The sequence below is a fragment of the Drosophila busckii genome, chromosome 2R (genome assembly GCF_011750605.1).
Source record: "Drosophila busckii strain San Diego stock center, stock number 13000-0081.31 chromosome 2R, ASM1175060v1, whole genome shotgun sequence".
NCBI lineage: Eukaryota > Metazoa > Arthropoda > Insecta > Diptera > Drosophilidae > Drosophila > Drosophila busckii.
Genome location: NC_046605.1, coordinates 9,207,129 through 9,224,554, shown reverse-complemented (window position 1 = coordinate 9,224,554; position 17,426 = coordinate 9,207,129). Strand labels below are relative to the sequence as shown.

At 43.8% G+C, this 17,426-nt stretch overlaps 5 protein-coding genes across 10 annotated transcripts; 2 read left to right on the top strand and 3 right to left on the bottom strand.

Moving 5' to 3' along the window:
• Positions 1-926: 926 nt before the first annotated feature.
• On the top strand, positions 927-7,108 carry LOC108596857 (glycogen debranching enzyme). Its single transcript, XM_017983001.2, has 7 exons — positions 927-1,209; positions 2,183-2,523; positions 2,579-2,936; positions 2,990-4,393; positions 4,449-5,304; positions 5,362-5,539; positions 5,599-7,108. Exons 1-7 carry the CDS (start codon positions 934-936, stop codon positions 7,085-7,087), a joined length of 4,902 nt encoding a protein of 1,633 aa, XP_017838490.1. The 5' UTR covers positions 927-933; the 3' UTR covers positions 7,088-7,108.
• A 100-nt stretch (positions 7,109-7,208) lies between these two features.
• LOC108596858 lies at positions 7,209-7,791 on the bottom strand. The gene is made up of 2 exons (XM_017983002.2): positions 7,514-7,791; positions 7,209-7,459 (listed from the first exon to the last, which is right to left on the bottom strand). The coding sequence occupies exons 1-2, from the start codon at positions 7,610-7,612 to the stop codon at positions 7,229-7,231; spliced, it is 330 nt and encodes a 109-aa protein (XP_017838491.1). The 5' UTR covers positions 7,613-7,791; the 3' UTR covers positions 7,209-7,228.
• Positions 7,792-8,433: 642 nt separating this feature from the next.
• Positions 8,434-11,725, bottom strand: LOC108597715 (putative sodium-coupled neutral amino acid transporter 10). Of its 2 annotated transcripts, none has more exons than XM_017984407.2 (5): positions 11,445-11,725; positions 10,719-11,371; positions 10,509-10,657; positions 10,315-10,451; positions 8,434-10,258 (listed from the first exon to the last, which is right to left on the bottom strand). In XM_017984407.2, exons 2-5 carry the CDS (start codon positions 11,330-11,332, stop codon positions 8,660-8,662), a joined length of 2,499 nt encoding a protein of 832 aa, XP_017839896.1. In that variant the 5' UTR covers positions 11,333-11,371; positions 11,445-11,725; the 3' UTR covers positions 8,434-8,659. The 2 variants fall into 2 exon arrangements, with proteins under 2 accessions (XP_017839896.1, XP_017839894.1); XM_017984405.2 differs by having other exon boundaries at positions 11,449-11,725.
• Positions 11,726-12,042: 317 nt separating this feature from the next.
• LOC108597180 (40S ribosomal protein S15) lies at positions 12,043-12,964 on the top strand. The gene is made up of 4 exons (XM_017983602.1): positions 12,043-12,124; positions 12,310-12,398; positions 12,465-12,687; positions 12,748-12,964. The coding sequence occupies exons 1-4, from the start codon at positions 12,116-12,118 to the stop codon at positions 12,871-12,873; spliced, it is 447 nt and encodes a 148-aa protein (XP_017839091.1). The 5' UTR covers positions 12,043-12,115; the 3' UTR covers positions 12,874-12,964.
• Positions 12,951-17,425, bottom strand: LOC108597179 (serine/threonine-protein kinase meng-po). 5 transcript variants are annotated; one of them, XM_017983601.1, is made up of 9 exons: positions 17,200-17,425; positions 16,201-16,394; positions 15,069-15,330; positions 14,911-15,010; positions 14,671-14,853; positions 14,446-14,617; positions 14,078-14,395; positions 13,667-14,018; positions 12,951-13,177 (listed from the first exon to the last, which is right to left on the bottom strand). In XM_017983601.1, the coding sequence occupies exons 2-9, from the start codon at positions 16,255-16,257 to the stop codon at positions 13,029-13,031; spliced, it is 1,593 nt and encodes a 530-aa protein (XP_017839090.1). In that variant the 5' UTR covers positions 16,258-16,394; positions 17,200-17,425; the 3' UTR covers positions 12,951-13,028. The 5 variants fall into 5 exon arrangements, with proteins under 5 accessions (XP_017839090.1, XP_017839088.1, XP_017839085.1 ...); XM_017983599.2 differs by having other exon boundaries at positions 12,951-13,243; positions 17,200-17,424; XM_017983596.2 differs by having other exon boundaries at positions 12,951-14,018; positions 17,200-17,424.
• Between the last annotated feature and the right edge of the window lies 1 nt (position 17,426).

Genomic DNA, 17,426 nt, shown 5'->3' with positions numbered 1-17,426 from the left:
TCTCTCGAATTTATTTGCTGGTAAAGTATAAAGTCGCAGCGAATCAAAATTATTGGTGAAAAAAATATTTAAAAAAATTGTTAGTGCAAAAATCTATAATTTATTAAAAATATTTCAAGTGCATGCTAATTTAAAGGCTAATAAAAGATACAAAAGCTCAACAGCATCAGACAACTATGTAGCTTATTATCTAAGTGTTTATATACACAAATTTTTGAAATTGTTGTGCATAAATATTTGCAAATTACTTAAACAAATGTTGAGCTTAGTGAAATAATGTGGCTGTGATAAGAGTGAAGTGGGAGGGCGCCACATTTATTGCACATTTAGCTAGCCTCAAATATGTAAATATGTTTGTATGTAGGTCAATGTACGCAGCTATTTTTAAACCTTATGCCTAAAAATATTTAGTTGACATTTAGCAGTAAAAAAACAAACAGTAAACAAAAGCAGCAGATGTGTAAATTTGAATTGAGGAAGCTAAACTAGTGCTCTTCAAACTGTTAGAGCTTAGAAGAGAGTGAGAGGGAGAGAAAGAGAGTGAAGCAGAGCGCTCGCATGTTCTTAGCACAAAGCAAAGCTTACCTAATGTCACATAAGCGCACTTGTTAATAGCTTTATTTATTTTTAATATGCACATTATGTGTACGAGCGAACACACACACACATAGACAAACGCGTACTGATATTCATTAACATACGTTCGATTGCTAGCCGGCGGCGGCTGCTTTCAGTTTTAAAGTTGCCTTCACTTTAACATATTGCAGCTGAAGCTTTTTCGCACGATCCTTGCCAACTATGCTAGCCGAGGGTATTGAGTGGCTGCGCCGCAGCACGCGGCAGCAGCTGCAGGTGCTGTTCCACATCTTGATGGGCTATCAGCTCTTTCGCTGGCTCATCGATTATTACGAGCAAGTAACTAATGGTGGAACGATGGGGGCGATGGTACAAGTGCATGCTGCCACTAATACTGATAAGGCGAATGCTCAGGTTAAAGAAGAAGCAGCAGCAGCAGCAGCAGTGAGAGCAACAACAGCTGAGCCGGTCAATTTAATGCCAATTGAGCTTGAGTCTAGTTGTAATTATAAGTGTAGTGCCGACAAAATTATGGGAAATGCAGGCAGCAACAAAATCACCATCAGCAGCAGCAACAGTCCGCGAGACATGCTCACTCGCAACAAATCCATGAAAAAACGCCACAGTGAGGAGGTATGATTATTATTGATCACAAACGCTGATTGTAATTATGTGCTGCATACACATACATACACATACATGTAAATACATACAGTTGTATGTGAGTAAATAACATTTACATATATGTATGTGGTACGGAGCATAGCAGCAGACTTAATAAAGATCGTGGCTGCGCTCGCACCAGCGACAGTTCCACTTACAGTCTGTGTCCGTGTGCTCCTCTTCTCCTCGTCGTCCAGTAACTAAAATAAAATAAGAAAAACGTTTGTAAATTTACCTGCTCTAGCGCTGTGGTGTTTCCCCCCGTGTGTGTGTGTGTGTAATCTTCAAATGTAATCAGCATAGTTATCGCTGCTAAAAATAGATTGGCGCCAGTACGATTTAAAGGATTTTGACATGCAATTGATTAATGAAAAATTTAGTATACAAATTGCGATATGAGTGCATAATTAAAATAAAATTTAGTTAAGCGTTGCAAGGCTCAAAAAGGCTGGAAATTCTTTGAACTTTGTTAGATTAGCATAACAGTTTGTAGAAAAGCAAATCAAGCAGATATTTATTTAACATGACAAGTTGTATAACAGTATGGAAGTATAACAATATAGAAGTATTTTAAACTGTATAAAAGTAACAGCATATAAATAATTATTTCATTTGAAACAGCCGCAGCAGCTATAAAACTTTCTATATATCTAAGCGTTTTCGACAGTCCGTTAATATATAACAATTAACAATTAATCAATTAACGATCATGCTGGTTGCAGCTGAATTAACATTTATTATTGCGCTATGTTTGTGTATTTAGCTTTTGATTGGGGTGACATTGAGCACGAATTGAATTGAATCGAATCAAATCGAAGCGAAGCAGTCACAAGCCACAAATATAAAGCATTGCATATCTGTGCGATCATCTATGTACATAACTTTATGTATGTGTGCAATTCCAAGCTTGCATAACTAAGCAGTTGTTGTTGTTCCTTTGCAGCATTCAATTATGGGCAAGGACACGGATACGCATAGCATAGCCATAGCGGAGGGCACAAATGCGGAGCATGTGCTCTATCGCTTAAAGCGCGGCTCCAAGCTCTGCGTGCATCCGGATAGCTCGCTCCTGGGTCGCAAAATATTGCTGCTCACCAATTATCCGGCGGAGGGCAAGAAATTTGTACGCACCGAATATCGCGCGTTGAGCTGGCAGCTGAAAAATGGACAAGCTGCCACAAGTGTTATGCATCCCGAGCTGCATGTGGTGGATACGGATATCTATAGCGAAGTGGAGCTAAATATGTCGGGCACATATCGTTTTTACTTTAGCTTTGCGGATCGGTAAGCTCAATAAATATTTATCGATTAATATATTAATCAATGTTGTCGCTTGCAGCGAGGTTAATGTTAATGCGCCCGCTGATGGCGCCCTCTATGTGCAGGTGGAGCCTACACTGCATGTAGGTCCTGCGGGTGCACAGAAGATAATTCCCTTGAACTCGGTGCGCTGCCAGACGGTGCTGACCAAGCTGCTGGGACCGCTCAACAGCTGGGAGGCGAAGCTGCGCGTGGCCAAGGAGTCGGGCTACAATGTTATACACTTTACGCCCATACAGGAGTTGGGCGGCTCACGCTCCGCCTACTCGCTGCGCGATCAGCTTAAGGTGAACTCACATTTTGCTGCCAAAAAGGGCGACAAGGTGACGTTCGAGGATGTGGAGAAAGTTATCAAGAAGTGTCGACAGGAATGGGGTGTAAGAAAGTTAATTTATGCATGAAATTTGTATTTAATTTCTACATTTTGCAGTTGGCTTCCATTTGTGACATTGTGCTTAATCACACTGCCAACGAGTCCGAGTGGCTGCTGAAGCATCCAGATGCAACCTACTCCTGCGCCACCTGCCCCTATTTGCGTCCTGCGTTTCTGCTGGACGCCGCTTTGGCGCAGTGCGGCGCTGACATAGCCGCTGGCAGCCTGGAGCATGTGGGCGTGCCGGCGCTCATCGAGCAGGAGTGCCATTTGGAAGCTTTAAAGTACCAACTGCATCATGCCTATCTATCCAAGGTCAATATACACGAACTGTATCAGTGCGATGTGATGAAGTATGTGAATGAGTTTATGGCGCAGGTGCGCACACGCGAGCCGCCGCACAATGTGGCGAAGCATGGGCGCTTCCAGGAGGTGCAGCTGATACAGGACCCGGCATATCGACGCTTGGGTAGCACCATTGACTTTGAGCTGGCATTGGAGATCTTTAATGCTTTCCATGGCGACTGCTTCGATGAGGAGGCACGTTTCCGCAAATGCGCCGAGACGCTGCGTCATCATCTGGATGCGCTGAACGAGCGTGTGCGCGATGAAATCCAAGGATATCTCAGCTATGCAGTGGACAACTGCTTGGCCGGCGTGCGCTACGAGCGCGTGCAGCAGGACGGGCCAAGAGTGCGTGAAATATCCATCAAACATGCAGTCTTCATGACTTACTTTACGCACACGGGCACGGAGGGCAAATCGCTCAGTGAGATTGAGGCGGACATGTACACCAAGGCGGGTGAATTCTTTATGGCGCACAATGGCTGGGTCATGGGCTCCAGCGATCCGCTGCATGACTTTGCCGAGCAGCAGTCGGGACGTGGCAATGTCTATCTGAAGCGTGAGCTCATTGCCTGGGGCGACAGCGTCAAGCTGCGCTTTGGCCAGCGGCCCGAGGACAGTCCCTATCTCTGGCAGCACATGACCGAGTATGTGGAGACGACTGCGCGCATTTTCGATGGCGTGCGTCTGGACAACTGCCACTCGACGCCGCTGCACGTGGCCGAGTATCTGCTGGATGCGGCGCGTAAAATTAATCCCGAGCTTTATGTTGTAGCCGAACTGTTTACCAACTCGGATGGCACGGATAATGTGTTCGTCAATCGCTTGGGCATCACCTCGTTGATACGTGAAGCGCTGTCTGCCTGGGACTCACATGAGCAGGGACGTCTGGTGTATCGCTATGGTGGCGCGCCCGTAGGCGGCTTCTATGCTAATCCCAATCGCGATGCAGCGCCCACTGTAGCGCATGCGCTGTTTATGGATCTGACGCACGATAATCCGTCGGCTATAGAGAAACGATCCGTCTACGACTTGCTGCCCTCAAGTGCGCTGGTGGCCATGGCCTGCTGCGCCACTGGCAGCAATCGTGGCTATGATGAACTGGTGCCACATCACGTAAATAGTTCCTATGCCTTGCCATGCCATTCATTACTAATTCTTTTATATTTAGATACATGTGGTGGACGAGGAGCGCAGCTATCAGGAATGGGGCAAAGCGGTGGATAATAATACGGGCATCATTGCTGCCAAGCGCGCCTTGAACTTGCTGCACGGTCAGCTGGCAGAGGAGGGCTTCAGCCAAGTGTATGTGGACCAAATGGATCCCAATGTGGTTGCAGTTACGCGTCATTCGCCCATTACGCATCAAACGGTTATATTGGTTGCTCACACTGCCTTTGGCTATCCGGATCCCAATGCTGGAGCCACGCATGTGCGTCCACTGTGCTTTGAGGGTGTGCTGGACGAGATTATACTGGAGGCGGGGCTAACAATGAAGAGCGACAAGCCCTTCGATCGTCCCGCGCCCTTTAAGCGCGATGAGCATGCGCTGAATGGATTTTCGCAGTTCCAGTTATCGCTGCAGGAGCATATACCGCTGGCCAAGTCGCAAATCTTCGAGACCAAGCCCACACAGAATGGGCACAGCACACAGCTGAACTTTGTTAATTTGCGTCCCGGCACTGTGGTGGCCATACGCGTGTCCATGCAGTCACAGGCGCGCCAGAGCTTCGATCATTTACAAAAGCTGAGCACAGCGCTGCGCTTGGCCAGCGGCGAGCAGTTTGAGGCGTTGCAAGCGCTTGTCTCCAAGCTCGATCTGACCGCTTTGAGTCGCGCGCTCTTCAGCTGCGATCAGGAAGAGCGCGACATGGGCTTGGGTGGCTCTGCCTATGATATACCCAACTTTGGTCCGCTGGTCTACTGCGGTCTGCAAGGCTTTGTTTCGCTGCTTACAGAGATATCGCCACGCGATGACTTGGGTCATCCGCTGTGCAACAATTTGCGCGATGGCAACTGGATGATGGGTAAAGCAGCTAATAAAGCAACTTGACAAAGTTGTGCTAATCACTTTGTTTTCACAGATTATATAGCCGATCGCTTGCAGCACTTTGAGCAACTGCAGCCGCTTGCTGCTTGGTTCAAGGCCGCCTTTGAGCCGCTCAAGAACGTGCCACGCTACTTGATACCTTGCTACTTCGATGCCATTGTCAGCGGCGTCTACAATGTGCTGCTGCATCAGGTGAATCAATTGATGCCCAGGTAAGCGCTGCCCAGCATCCATTTTGCTCTTATTAATCGCTGCTCTCTCTCGCTTTCAGCTTCATACGCGATGGTCATTTATTTACGCAATCTCTGGCTCTAGCCACGCTGCAATTCATGGCCGCCTGCCGCTCGGCCAACTTGCCAGGGTTTAGCAACTCGTTGAGCCCACCGAAACCACCGAAACAGTGCGTCACCTTGTCCGCTGGTCTACCTCATTTCTCAACGGGCTATATGCGCTGCTGGGGCCGCGACACCTTCATCGCTCTGCGTGGCACTCTGCTGCTTACCGGCAGATATGCGGAGGCGCGTTTTATTATTCTAGGCTTTGCTGCTTGCCTGCGTCATGGGCTCATGCCCAATCTGCTGGACAATGGCACCAAGCCACGTTTCAATTGCCGCGACGCCGTCTGGTGGTGGCTGCACAGCATTAAGCAATATGTGCTGGAGGCGCCACAGGGTGCGGAGCTGCTCAAGGACAAGGTGTCGCGCATCTTTCCCTACGATGACTCGCAGCCGAATGCGCCGGATGCGTTCGACCAGCTGCTCTACGATGTCATGCAGGAGGCGCTGCAGGTGCACTTCCAGGGCTTGCAGTACCGCGAGCGCAATGCGGGCCACGAAATCGATGCGCACATGACAGACCAGGGCTTCAACAATCACATTGGCGTGCATCCGGAGACGGGCTTTGTGTTTGGCGGCAACAGTGCAAACTGCGGCACTTGGATGGACAAAATGGGCAGCTCCGAGAAGGCGGGCAATCGTGGCAGACCCAGCACGCCACGCGATGGCTCCGCCGTGGAATTGATTGGACTGCAGTACGCCGTGCTGCGCTTTATGCAGCAGCTAAGCGAGCGACGGGCAATACCCTTTAATGGGGTCGAGCGCAAGGGTCCTGCCGGCGAGCTGACCAAGTGGAGCTATCAGCAGTGGGCGGAGCGCATACAGAGCAGCTTCGAGACGCATTTCTATGTCAATGAAACAGATCGCACCAAGGTGGCCAACAAGAAGTGCATCTACAAGGATTGCTATGGCGCCACGCACGATTGGACAGATTTTCAGCTGCGCTGCAATTTCCCCATTACACTTACAGTGGCGCCCGAGCTGTGCAATCCGCAGCATGCCTGGCTGGCGCTGGAAAAGGCCAAGGAGCATCTGCTGGGACCGCTGGGCATGAAGACCCTGGATCCAGATGACTGGAACTACAGAGCCAATTATGACAACTCGAATGATTCCAGCGATTGCACTATAGCCCACGGCGCCAACTATCATCAAGGACCCGAATGGGTGTGGCCCATTGGCTTTTATCTGCGCGCCAGATTAATCTTTGCCAAGCAATGCGGACGCCTGGATGAAACCATTGCCGAAACCTACGCCATACTGCGCGCCCATCTGCGTGAAATGCAGACCTCGCATTGGCGCGGACTGCCCGAGCTGACCAACGACAAGGGCAGCTATTGCAACGACTCGTGCCGCACGCAGGCCTGGAGCGTGGCCACTGTTCTGGAGGTGCTGCACGATCTGCACGCCCTGGGCGCCGATATCTAAGCAACGATTTCGAAATATATATGCACAGAATTTTGTTACTTTTAATATGTTAAACTTGTTGCTTTAACTATTAAAAATATACATATTGTTATAATTTTGACTCAGCGGTGCGTTCTCTAGTGCTAACTCTCCCTCTCTCTCCTAGCTGAAGTAACTATCGCGCACCACACGCATGCAGGAAGTCTTGGGCATGCATATAGGTCCTATATTGCGATAATCAAAATATTTATAGCTTAGCTCCTCGCTAGGTCTTGCATCCACTTTCTTCAATGTTAGCTCCGCTACACTTGTTTGTTTGTTAACTTCGGTTGTTGTTGCTGCTGGCTCAATCGCTTGCCTGCCACATGGCTTATCCAGCCTGCTCATCTCCAGCTTAAATATATAAACAATATTTTAATTGCACTTAGTTCTCTCTTGCTCACTCACTTTCTTGCATTTGTTAAAAATTTTAAGCGCCGTCGTGCAGCTCAATTCAAATGCGCTATGCAGCACAAACTTTTGCACAACATCCAAGACTAAAGACATTGTTATTAATAAAAGAACACTAATTTATTTGTTAAAAAATTTTGAAAAAAATCCAGGCTATTGTTAAACATTAAACGGCACAACCGCTGAGACAAATATTAAATTTATTGTGTCAATTTAATAACAAAATACTCAACATTTGACATTGAAAGCAAAGCTACAAATTATATCAAACATATAAAATCATTTATCCAGTTCAAATATATAAATATGTTAGCTTGTTAGCAACTTTTATTATTGTTAAATCAAAGTTTTATTTAATAAATATAAATAGTAAATAGTATTTAGCTCGTCTTTTAATACTAAAGCAAAAAAAAAACAGAATTTAAATTTGATTTAACATAAATCAGCAGCAAATGTGAAATAATGCTTGGAATTTTAACTCGACTTGGAAAGTTTGATTCCAGGCTCATATAAATAAATATAAACTAGTTTGTTTTTTTAATTTTTTATTTATAAAACCCTAAAAGTGTTAAATATAATTATACAGAACATTTACTTAAATTTCCATGCATGCCATTCTATTTTAAAATTTCATCTTAATGAATAACTCAATTCTTTGGCAGTCATGAATATGAATTTAAAACATTCGAAATTACTTGAAAATTGAAGTGTTCAAAATTTGTGTTCAAATAACACAAATATTTTATTTCTACCTACCAAATTCTTCTCACAGTCTTCAATAATTAAAAACGCAAGCACAATATAAATTCAAATTTGCTACAGATTCAACTTGAAGTTGCTTGTCAACGATATAAAATATTTTTATTTACTGTATCAGTTGTCTATATATATATATATATTCTGTTTGTATAACTATTATTATTATTATGCAGTACTGTTAACTTTTAGTTTCATTGCTTAGCTTGTCATAAATACGTTTTGATTAACACAAATTAAATAATTTATATATATTAATGCATAAAACACTATCATGTAAATTAATATATATATATACATAAAGCTTGTTGGGGCCCTGTCGACACATACATATTGTTAGCTATGTATATTATATACTTAGGGATTACATTTTTCGAGAGTTTTAATTCAGCTTTCAGTTGTTTTAATTACTTTGTTGGTGGTGGTTATCGTCGTTGTCAACTCCTCTGGCTCCTCATCCTGCACGGACTTCAGTTCACGCCCCATATTCTCAATTTTTAGGCCAGCTACGCCCACATCGAGTAGCTGTGGCTCGGGCAAACAGCTCTGCTCACGCTTGACACGCAGCAAAAGCTGCTCGGTGGTCTCCTTCGGTGCTTGCTTAAATTCCAACAGCTCACGACGTATGGCTTCCACATTGCCCATACTGGTTTTATTGGCAGGGGGATCAGCGTTGAGACTGTTGTTGTTCTGCAGCTGCGTGGTGTTGGCCAGCAGCGCCAAAGGCAGTGGCAAACGTTGTACCAAGTTTAAGGCATCGCCGGTATTTGTTACATTTTTATTTTGTAGTTCGCCTCGCTTATAAGACAGCGGCTCAAAGACGCCTGCATGGGCTTCCTGCTCCTCGCGCGCATGCGCATTCTCAGTAAGCATGTCCATTAGGGAGACTGGCTTAACAGCTTGTGGCTGTGGTCCTGCTGGCTGCGGTTCTGCTGGCTTTGGTGGTGGCTCCATTGGCGACTTGATTTCCTTTAGTTTATTAATTAAATCCTGCACCACTTCAGGCTTAGCGATATCTGCTTTGTCAGCAGCTAAAGCGTTTTGATTTTGATTCTGTGGCTTTTGCTTGGACAGTTCCTCATTGATTTCATCCATAGTCCGCTCCAAGCGATGCATTTTCTCAACAAGTTCTTTGTTAGTTTTACGCAGCTCATCAGTGTTGCCTTTATTGTCTTTTTGCTCTTCGGCTGTTATTTCCTCCTCCTTTTTAATAGCAGCTCCGTCAATTGTTTGCGCCGCAGGAATCTGTGGCATCTCAACTACAGCTTGTGGCTGTGGTGGTGGCGGCGGCAGCTTGGGTGCTTCCACTTTAGGCAACGTTAAGTTTCGCTTTTCCAAGCTTATAGCTTCTGCTGCCACTTCGGGCTTGGGCACTGGCTCTATTTTCGCCACAGCAGGCAGCTCCACAGGTGGTTCCACATGGGGTTCATCTACAGGCAATGGTGGCATTGCCTTTGGCTTTTCGGTCGAGACAGCTACAATTTGAGGTTTTTCTATTTTTTCCATTTGCTTTATCGGCTTGCTGTCTTCCAGTTTTTCCAGCACTTGCTTTATCAGCGCTTCCTTGGGTTCCTCCTTCGGCTGCAGCACTATTTCTGGCTTATACTTTGCATTCACCACAGGCATTGGTTGAGCATTTGGTGTTAAAGGCGACACCGCTGGCAATAGATCAAGTTGTGGTCCTGAGCCTTGTGCATCTATAGCATTCAGATTAGCGTAAGTGCCAAGTATCATTAAACAAAAGCCGCTGACGAATACAAACTGCGCCAAGGTGCGTTCTGCTGATTCCTTTCTAATAATCTTACGAAAACTGGAGGCTGGAAACATGATGCATATAGCTACGCCAATGGTAGAGCCAATCAGACCTATAATAAGTTCCACAGATGGAATAGCCAAAGCCACACACAGTGCGCTGACGACTATGAAGACGGTGATCCAACGAAAACGTTGCTCGGGTATGTAACTGGTCATCTCCACTTGACAGTGCTGTATCGAATAAAAGTTGTTATCACATAAGTTGGAAATTGTGTATCGGTACTTACTTTGCGATATAGCAGTGAGTAGATGCTGGCTCTGCAGGGAAATATTACCAAGGGAAAACTAAATGCAATTGAAAGCACAAAGCCAATTTTGATAATATCGCTGCCAAAGGAAGGCGATAGATTGATTAATATATTTCCTAGAAGAAAGACAAAAATCAAACATTTGTATGCGGGTGTGGAGCAGCGGACTTTACCCGAAAAACTTTGCGTGCAAAATGCCACATAACCAAAGAAACCCACAGCAATATAGACCAGCGTGCATATCCATGTGGCATTGCGAACAATGCCATTTAACTTATCCAAACTTTGGTTGTTAATGCTATCAAATACGCCAAAGAGTTGCCTGTTGTGATGTATATTAAAAGTTATTTAAAATGTTTGAAAGAAAGTTTAAGCATACGCACATTTGACAACTAAGAGCCATGCTAAAGATAGGAAGACATTGCAGCACGCCTGCTGGTCGCCAATATACCACCTGCTGCGTCCAGTCATTAGCCACAATATGCGTCTCTGACTCCAGGACAATTTTAAGCATTAGGCATACATAGAAACCTATGGAAGCAGTGCATACCGCTGATAAGCTGTCCACATTGCGCAGCATGCCCAGCGGTATTATGCAGCAAGCAGTGACCAGTAGCATTACCACTGTGCGCAGATGTTTGTGTTCCGCGATTTCCAACGTAAATAGCTTGGCAACTATCTGTGGTCCCAGATCGCCTACGACCACAAAGTACGTAATGCATGTGCCAATGAGGTAGCCAATGATGCAGAGCTCCGCCAGCAACTTTCCAGACGTGCCGAACGCGTGCAAGCCAAGCAATTCGAAACTTTTGCGACGTGTCAGCAGCGAAGTTTTGATAAGATAATGACAGCAGACGCGTGTTATCCAATTGCTCAGGATGAGCAGCAGTATGGAGAGGATGATTCCGCATTTTTGAAAACAAAATGGCATTGCCAATATTCCGACGCCTATGATGCTATTGGCCAGCGTCATAACATGACCCGAATGCGAGAACATGACGAAGCCGCTTTCACTTAACTCACGGCACTGTGCTAGCTGCGTAGGCAATCAAGTAACAAAGACACGATAATTATAAAACGGAAATTTATCTGCTTACTGATGTACTTACATACCTTTTAAAGTCTTATCACGCAATTATTTAAGTGCAGCAGTCCAAAAATAAATGTGTTCCTAAGCGTGTGTGTGTGTGTGTGTTCGGTTGTGTGTAGGTAATAAGAACCGCTGGCAGTTGGTTTAGTTCTTCCCGGGCTTACATTTGTTGTAAGCCTGTATTTTACGTATCTGCATTTAATACTATTTCATTCGCTCATTGCGTTTGCAAAATGTATGAGTTTTCAAACAAATTTTTGGTAACGTCAGCATTGTTTGTGTTTGCGCAAGCAGCGCAACAACAGCTGTTCTTGTTTTTTGCTAACGGATGAACGAGTGACTTCTTTGAGCAATGCCGGTAACGGTTACTTTTTGCAACTTGGCACGAGCATACAAAATATATGTTTGCATAAGCTATTAATAATCAATTATATTTTATTTCTTAGTATCTAACACACTTAATAGTACTTTTATTGACAAAATTGCTTATGCATTTCAATTAATTCACTCACGCGTCTCTAATTGGACGCGCAGTGTGACCAAACATGTCGTCTGGTACGCTGTTCAGATTGTCTAGTCTGGCAACAGTATTTAGTTCCTTCTTTGGAGCTGAGTGGCAACGCTTTTCGAAGCTAGGTGGCAACGCTGCCTTGTGTTTTTCTTTCCGTTCCGTAGACTGCAAACGTCAAGATGGCCGATGTAATTTTTAAGTAAAAATCTAAAAAAATATGTAGCATCCGTGCGCTAAACTAATCGAGTGTTGTAGTTTAACATCATACAATATGCGGCGCATGTATGCTAATGTTATTTTAGAGTTTTACGCGTTGTCAAGTGTTAAATAAAGTGTAGTAAAAACTAACATTGGTTTTTTTTTATAACAACAGCAAGTTGATGAAACTCTTAAGAAGAAGCGTACCTTCAAGAAGTTCACCTACCGTGGTGTGGACTTGGACCAGCTGTTGGATATGCCCAAGTAAGTTGTCTAGCTTTGATCCATGGAATCATGCAGAATTAACCTCATTTGTTTGTTCTAATGTAGCAACCAGCTGGTTGAGCTGATGCACAGCCGCGCACGCAGGCGTTTCTCTCGCGGTCTGAAGCGCAAGCCGATGGCTTTGATCAAGAAGCTGCGCAAGGCCAAGAAGGAGGCACCACCAAATGAGAAGCCCGAAATTGTCAAGACTCATCTGAGAAACATGATCATTGTTCCCGAGATGACCGGCTCCATCATTGGTGTTTACAATGGCAAAGATTTCGGCCAGGTAAGTGACAACTACAAAGCGGAAATATGTGCTTGAAACTAAATTTGTTCTATTTCACAGGTTGAAGTTAAGCCTGAGATGATCGGCCACTACTTGGGTGAATTTGCGTTGACCTACAAGCCTGTTAAGCACGGTAGGCCCGGTATTGGTGCTACCCACAGCTCGCGTTTTATTCCCCTCAAGTAAACGCTCAAAAATATCTGGAGCGAGTTCCTTGTGGACTTGTGTTATATGGATTTTTACGCGTAATAAAGGAAACGTAATTTTTTAAGAAGGATTTTATATATTTAAATTTTATTGGAACTTGCAAAAAGTGTGTGAATATCTGTGCATATAACCAGCTAGCGTCGCTTCCTCCCGCTATTATTGTTGGTCATCACTGCTCGGTCATAGGCCGTATCCTTGTCACGTGCGCCGGTGTAAACCATTTGCCTGGAAGGGCTGGATAATGTTTCGCTGACATCGACAGAACCATAGGCGCTATCCTTGACTTGAGAATCATGTGGGGGACGATTAAAGTAGTTGACTGGCGCCGTCGCGATCGGATTAGACAGCACTGGGAGTTGAGCAAGCGATTGGAAGGCATTAGTCAAGCCCATGAAGGTCACCGTCTTGCTGGGATTAGTAGTAGTAGGACGACTATTGTTGTTATCGCCAGTTGTAAAGTAGCTGCTACCATTGGGCGCAAAGCCGCTTTGCAGCGGCTGTAGGAAATTACGCTGGTTGTTGCTGTTGTTATTATTATTATTGTTGTTGTTGTTGTTAAAAGCAAAGGAGTTGGTGGAGTTGGAGTTGGCATTGGTATCGATGGCCGGCATGCTGGTATACAACGAATCAGATTTGGTACGCTGCAGTATGCTCTTGGTGGCGTTTCGTGTGCCAACGCCAATGGAGTTCTTAGCGGGAGCATAGGATACGGAGTTGTGCGGCACATCAAGTGTTAGTAGCTGGCTGCTCTGAGACTGTGACTGTGCCTTACCTAGACGATTCAGCTCCATTTCCATGGAGTTATAAATGGTTAGATTGCTGGCCAGCATATCTTGCCTGGAGCCCAGCGTCAACATGCTGTCCGCATTGTAGAGCGTTGAGCTGGAGGCCAAATTGATAGACTGCTGATGATGCAAGGCCATGCCCATTTCGCTGGGTCCCTGCTGCAGTGCGCCCGTGCGTGGATCAAAATGTTTCTGTGTGGCATCCTTTAATGTGCTCTTGATCTCCTTGGGCTTGGCCATAGGCTGTTTGGGCTGGCGTATGCTCGAAATGTGTCCAGGCACGGGCTCACGTGATATGGAAGATGAAGGCGAGGCGGAGTTGGTCTCCTCGTTCTCCTCCTGCAGCAATAGAAACAGAGCTTTAAGCCAAACACCATGCCCTTGGTAATCAAACTTACCTCATCCTCCTCGGTTATAACCGACGCCTCTATCCAGTCTTTAATGCGATTCTTTTTCATTTGACGATCCACATTCGTTTCAATGCCACAGTCCGCCAATGTGTAGAGCAAGCGATTCTTCTCATCGGGACTGCTGTGAAACGAATACATGGACGGGCACAGCTCATCCGTTTCATATTCTGCCATTTCCTTTTCCGCCGTCTTGGCCAGCCAGCGATCATCCAAAAATTTGGTCAAGTCACCCAGACTCTTGGGACGATTGGCGCTGCGTGGCTCCAAGAAACGCTTAAACATGCGCTGAGCGCGTGAGGTGAGCAGCTGCAAATATTCAGTTAAGAAACTGATAGTTTGGCTAAAGTTGAACTCACCTTAAAGAGCTTGGGCGTGCGTCTTAGTGGCATCATCATAATGCTGCCCTGCCAGACCAGATAGCGCACATAGCGCGGATCCTCTGAGGATGCCTTCTGCCAGGGCAAACAACCAGTCAAGCAAACAAATAACACAATGCCAAACTGCCAGACATCATGACTAGGATCAGCTCTGTAAAAGAAACACAAATATTAAGTATACGCAGCGTTTACTTTACAGCTTACTTGTATGTGCCCTCTGGCTTCACTTCTAATACTTCGGGTGGACTGTAGGGCAGCCATTCATTGCGTCTTTCCACTACAGTGCCGGCTTGAAAGGACTCGCCAAAATCGCAGAGCTTAATGCGTTGAAAATCCGCACGATATATAAGCACATTATCCAATTTGATATCGCGATGCACAATGTCTCTGTAAACAAAATGAGGTTAGAGCATTGAATACTTAGCAAATTTGTAATTTGCTCACTTTGAATGCATATAATCAATGGCTGAGGCCAACTGTTTAGCCACACGCTTGCTATACACTTCACCCACGCCCGTTTCAGTCACATTTGAAGTCAAGTCACCTGCAATAATAAACTTTTCAATTATATAGGCGTAATGCTTTTGCCTTTAGCTAATTACCCAGTGGCGCATATTCCTGTGTGAATACATAGAAGCCCGCTGTCTCAAAGGCCACATCGTATGTCGTTACTATATGCCGATGCACGCCCAGATGTAGGCCATAATGAAACTCACGATAGAAGTCACGCAAAGTCACGTAGGGCTTAGGAACTGCCTTCAGTACCATCTCAGTTTGAGATCCACGATGCTCCACTAGCAATATTTTGCCAAACCAGCCCTCGCCAACGATCTGTATTATATCAAACTCATCCACCAGTTGTATCTGCAAAAATAACACACTTAGCAGCAGTTCAATGGATTTTGTACCTGCTCCAATTCGGAATTAGAAGCACATGTCATACAATAAGTAATTGCCTCTCTGATTTATTGTATATGTATGCGCGCTGCTTCCGCCAGACAATATTTAATGTTATACTCTATTTTTGACATGATGTTTGCCGACTAATAAAATTTATATTTTTTTCATTTCGTATTTTGATTTTTTTCTTTTAACGTTAGCGTTAACTATTAGCTCAGCGAAGAGAATTTTGGACGCGTGCCAAATGACAAGATCAAAATAAATAAGTATTTTGAACGTCTGCCGAAGTTCAAATGCCCTAAAAATTTTAACACAGCGAACAGAGTAAACACATGTGTTGAGGGAAATGCAATTTTCGCTAGACTGAATTTCCATAACAAGCATGTGCAAGTTATTGAACTTTTCAAAATGCATATGCCAATAAAAATCAAAGTTTACATATACAGAGTATTGCAGCTTCGTTATTGCAGTAACTAGCGAAACTACTTGAAACTTTAATTGAAAAATTATATTTGGTGTAAGTTTAAGCGAAATACTAATTAATTTATGGGAATTGTGCATATTGTTTATAGGAACGTGTTCAATTAACCAATTTATATAGCTTCCAGCTAATTAAGCGAAAATTTGCTCATGCTTGAACAGCTTTGCAACTGAATCAAAATATTCTAGGAATTGCTAAAATTTACAATTGCCAAGCAGGAGGTGGCCTGACGAATCAGATTTGTCTTTGTTTTAATTGCTTTGTCTGAAGATTTATGCATGCCAGACTATGCTGAAATTTTATATATAACTTATGATTAAATTTATTAATCAGTCGCAACTATTACTCTTTACCTTTTCCAATTCGAATTCACGAATTTTGTGTATATGCCCTCGTGGTTTCTTCGACATTTTGTTATATAGTTAGCAGTTGATTTTTATTTATTACAATTTAAATAACGAATGTTTTGTCAGTTGTTGTTAAGTTGTGTCTGTTAATTTACATCACTTTAGTTTACATTACGTTGAATTTCAACAGTGTATGGGCACTACGAAAAGAAATTAAGAACAATTCATATGAATACAAGTGTATTTTGCTGAGATTTATTGTATAAACGGCAACAACAGCGTTGTAAATATTTATAGCGGCTTGCACAAAAGGCAACACACACACATACATAAATACAAGCATGCAGACAGCTAGACATATATATATGTATATATATTTATGTACCGACGATTTACATCTGCTGCATGCGCCTGTATCTCAAAGATAAATATCTTTACAGCTTTGCTGCTACACACAGTTGTACATTAATACATTAATTTCATTGTTTTAATGCACTTCCTGGATAAAAGGGGCGCCAAAATACAAGCGACAATTTAAAGCGCTCGCATATAATTAATTCAAGCATTTTTTCTTGTGCAGCAAAACGAAGAAAAAAAAAAACGAAATTCGTTGGTTGCATTAAGTGCCAATCGGCTTAAGTTCAATGTTATTTGTATTTAGCTATAGCTTATTTAACAAATGTTTAAATATATATATTTAGTTTAGCTCGCTGCAAGCCAAACACACACACACACACACACACTCGTTTTGTAGTTGTTGTCAAACAAATATTTAATTGAAATGTCTAACAGCACGCAGAGCTAATGTATGTGTGCGTATACATGTGTAGACACTGTTGTTGCCGAGGTTTCAGTCTGATTGCTCTCTTCTTTTTTTTTTTTTTTTCATTTTGATTTTCTTGTACGCTGTGGTCTAAACATTTTTGCATATTATCAACAGCGAATATAAAAATAATGCTCGTCTCGTCTCTGCGCTTATATAAAAACATAGAAACCCGCACATACAAAACTGCTCAACTTTTCATCATACACGGCTGCAAAGATTTTCCAACTTTAGTTTTGAATATTTTTAACTTTCAATATGTTGCGCTATGCAGTTCTTTTTTTTTTTGTTTGCCTTTGCACTAAACACAATGCGTTCTGCTTTTTAGCTGCTGCTTTTGACTTTAGCATAGATATAAGTTTCTTTTCCGTGGCCGCATTCGTTGAAAATCCGTTGGCAACTGCTCTCG

Excerpts from the sequence above, each read along its gene's own strand:
- LOC108596857 (XM_017983001.2), top strand. The coding sequence starts at position 934 with ATGGGGGCGATGGTACAAGTGCATGCTGCCACTAATACTGATAAGGCG. Across the intron at positions 2,524-2,578 it reads TACTTTAGCTTTGCGGATCG|CGAGGTTAATGTTAATGCGC; the intron begins GTAAGCTCAATA and ends TGTCGCTTGCAG. Across the intron at positions 5,540-5,598 it reads GTGAATCAATTGATGCCCAG|CTTCATACGCGATGGTCATT; the intron begins GTAAGCGCTGCC and ends TCTCGCTTTCAG.
- LOC108596858 (XM_017983002.2), bottom strand. The coding sequence starts at position 7,612 with ATGTCTTTAGTCTTGGATGTTGTGCAAAAGTTTGTGCTGCATAGCGCA. Across the intron at positions 7,460-7,513 it reads TTTTTAACAAATGCAAGAAA|CTGGAGATGAGCAGGCTGGA; the intron begins GTGAGTGAGCAA and ends TATATATTTAAG.
- LOC108597715 (XM_017984407.2), bottom strand. The coding sequence starts at position 11,332 with ATGTTCTCGCATTCGGGTCATGTTATGACGCTGGCCAATAGCATCATA. Across the intron at positions 10,452-10,508 it reads TTGCACGCAAAGTTTTTCGG|GAAATATATTAATCAATCTA; the intron begins GTAAAGTCCGCT and ends TCTTTCTTCTAG. Across the intron at positions 10,259-10,314 it reads ACTCACTGCTATATCGCAAA|CACTGTCAAGTGGAGATGAC; the intron begins GTAAGTACCGAT and ends TATTCGATACAG.
- LOC108597180 (XM_017983602.1), top strand. Across the intron at positions 12,399-12,464 it reads CAGCTGTTGGATATGCCCAA|CAACCAGCTGGTTGAGCTGA; the intron begins GTAAGTTGTCTA and ends GTTCTAATGTAG. Across the intron at positions 12,688-12,747 it reads ATGGCAAAGATTTCGGCCAG|GTTGAAGTTAAGCCTGAGAT; the intron begins GTAAGTGACAAC and ends TCTATTTCACAG.
- LOC108597179 (XM_017983596.2), bottom strand. The coding sequence starts at position 16,257 with ATGTCGAAGAAACCACGAGGGCATATACACAAAATTCGTGAATTCGAA. Across the intron at positions 15,011-15,068 it reads ACAGGAATATGCGCCACTGG|GTGACTTGACTTCAAATGTG; the intron begins GTAATTAGCTAA and ends TTATTATTGCAG. Across the intron at positions 14,854-14,910 it reads ATTGATTATATGCATTCAAA|AGACATTGTGCATCGCGATA; the intron begins GTGAGCAAATTA and ends TTTTGTTTACAG.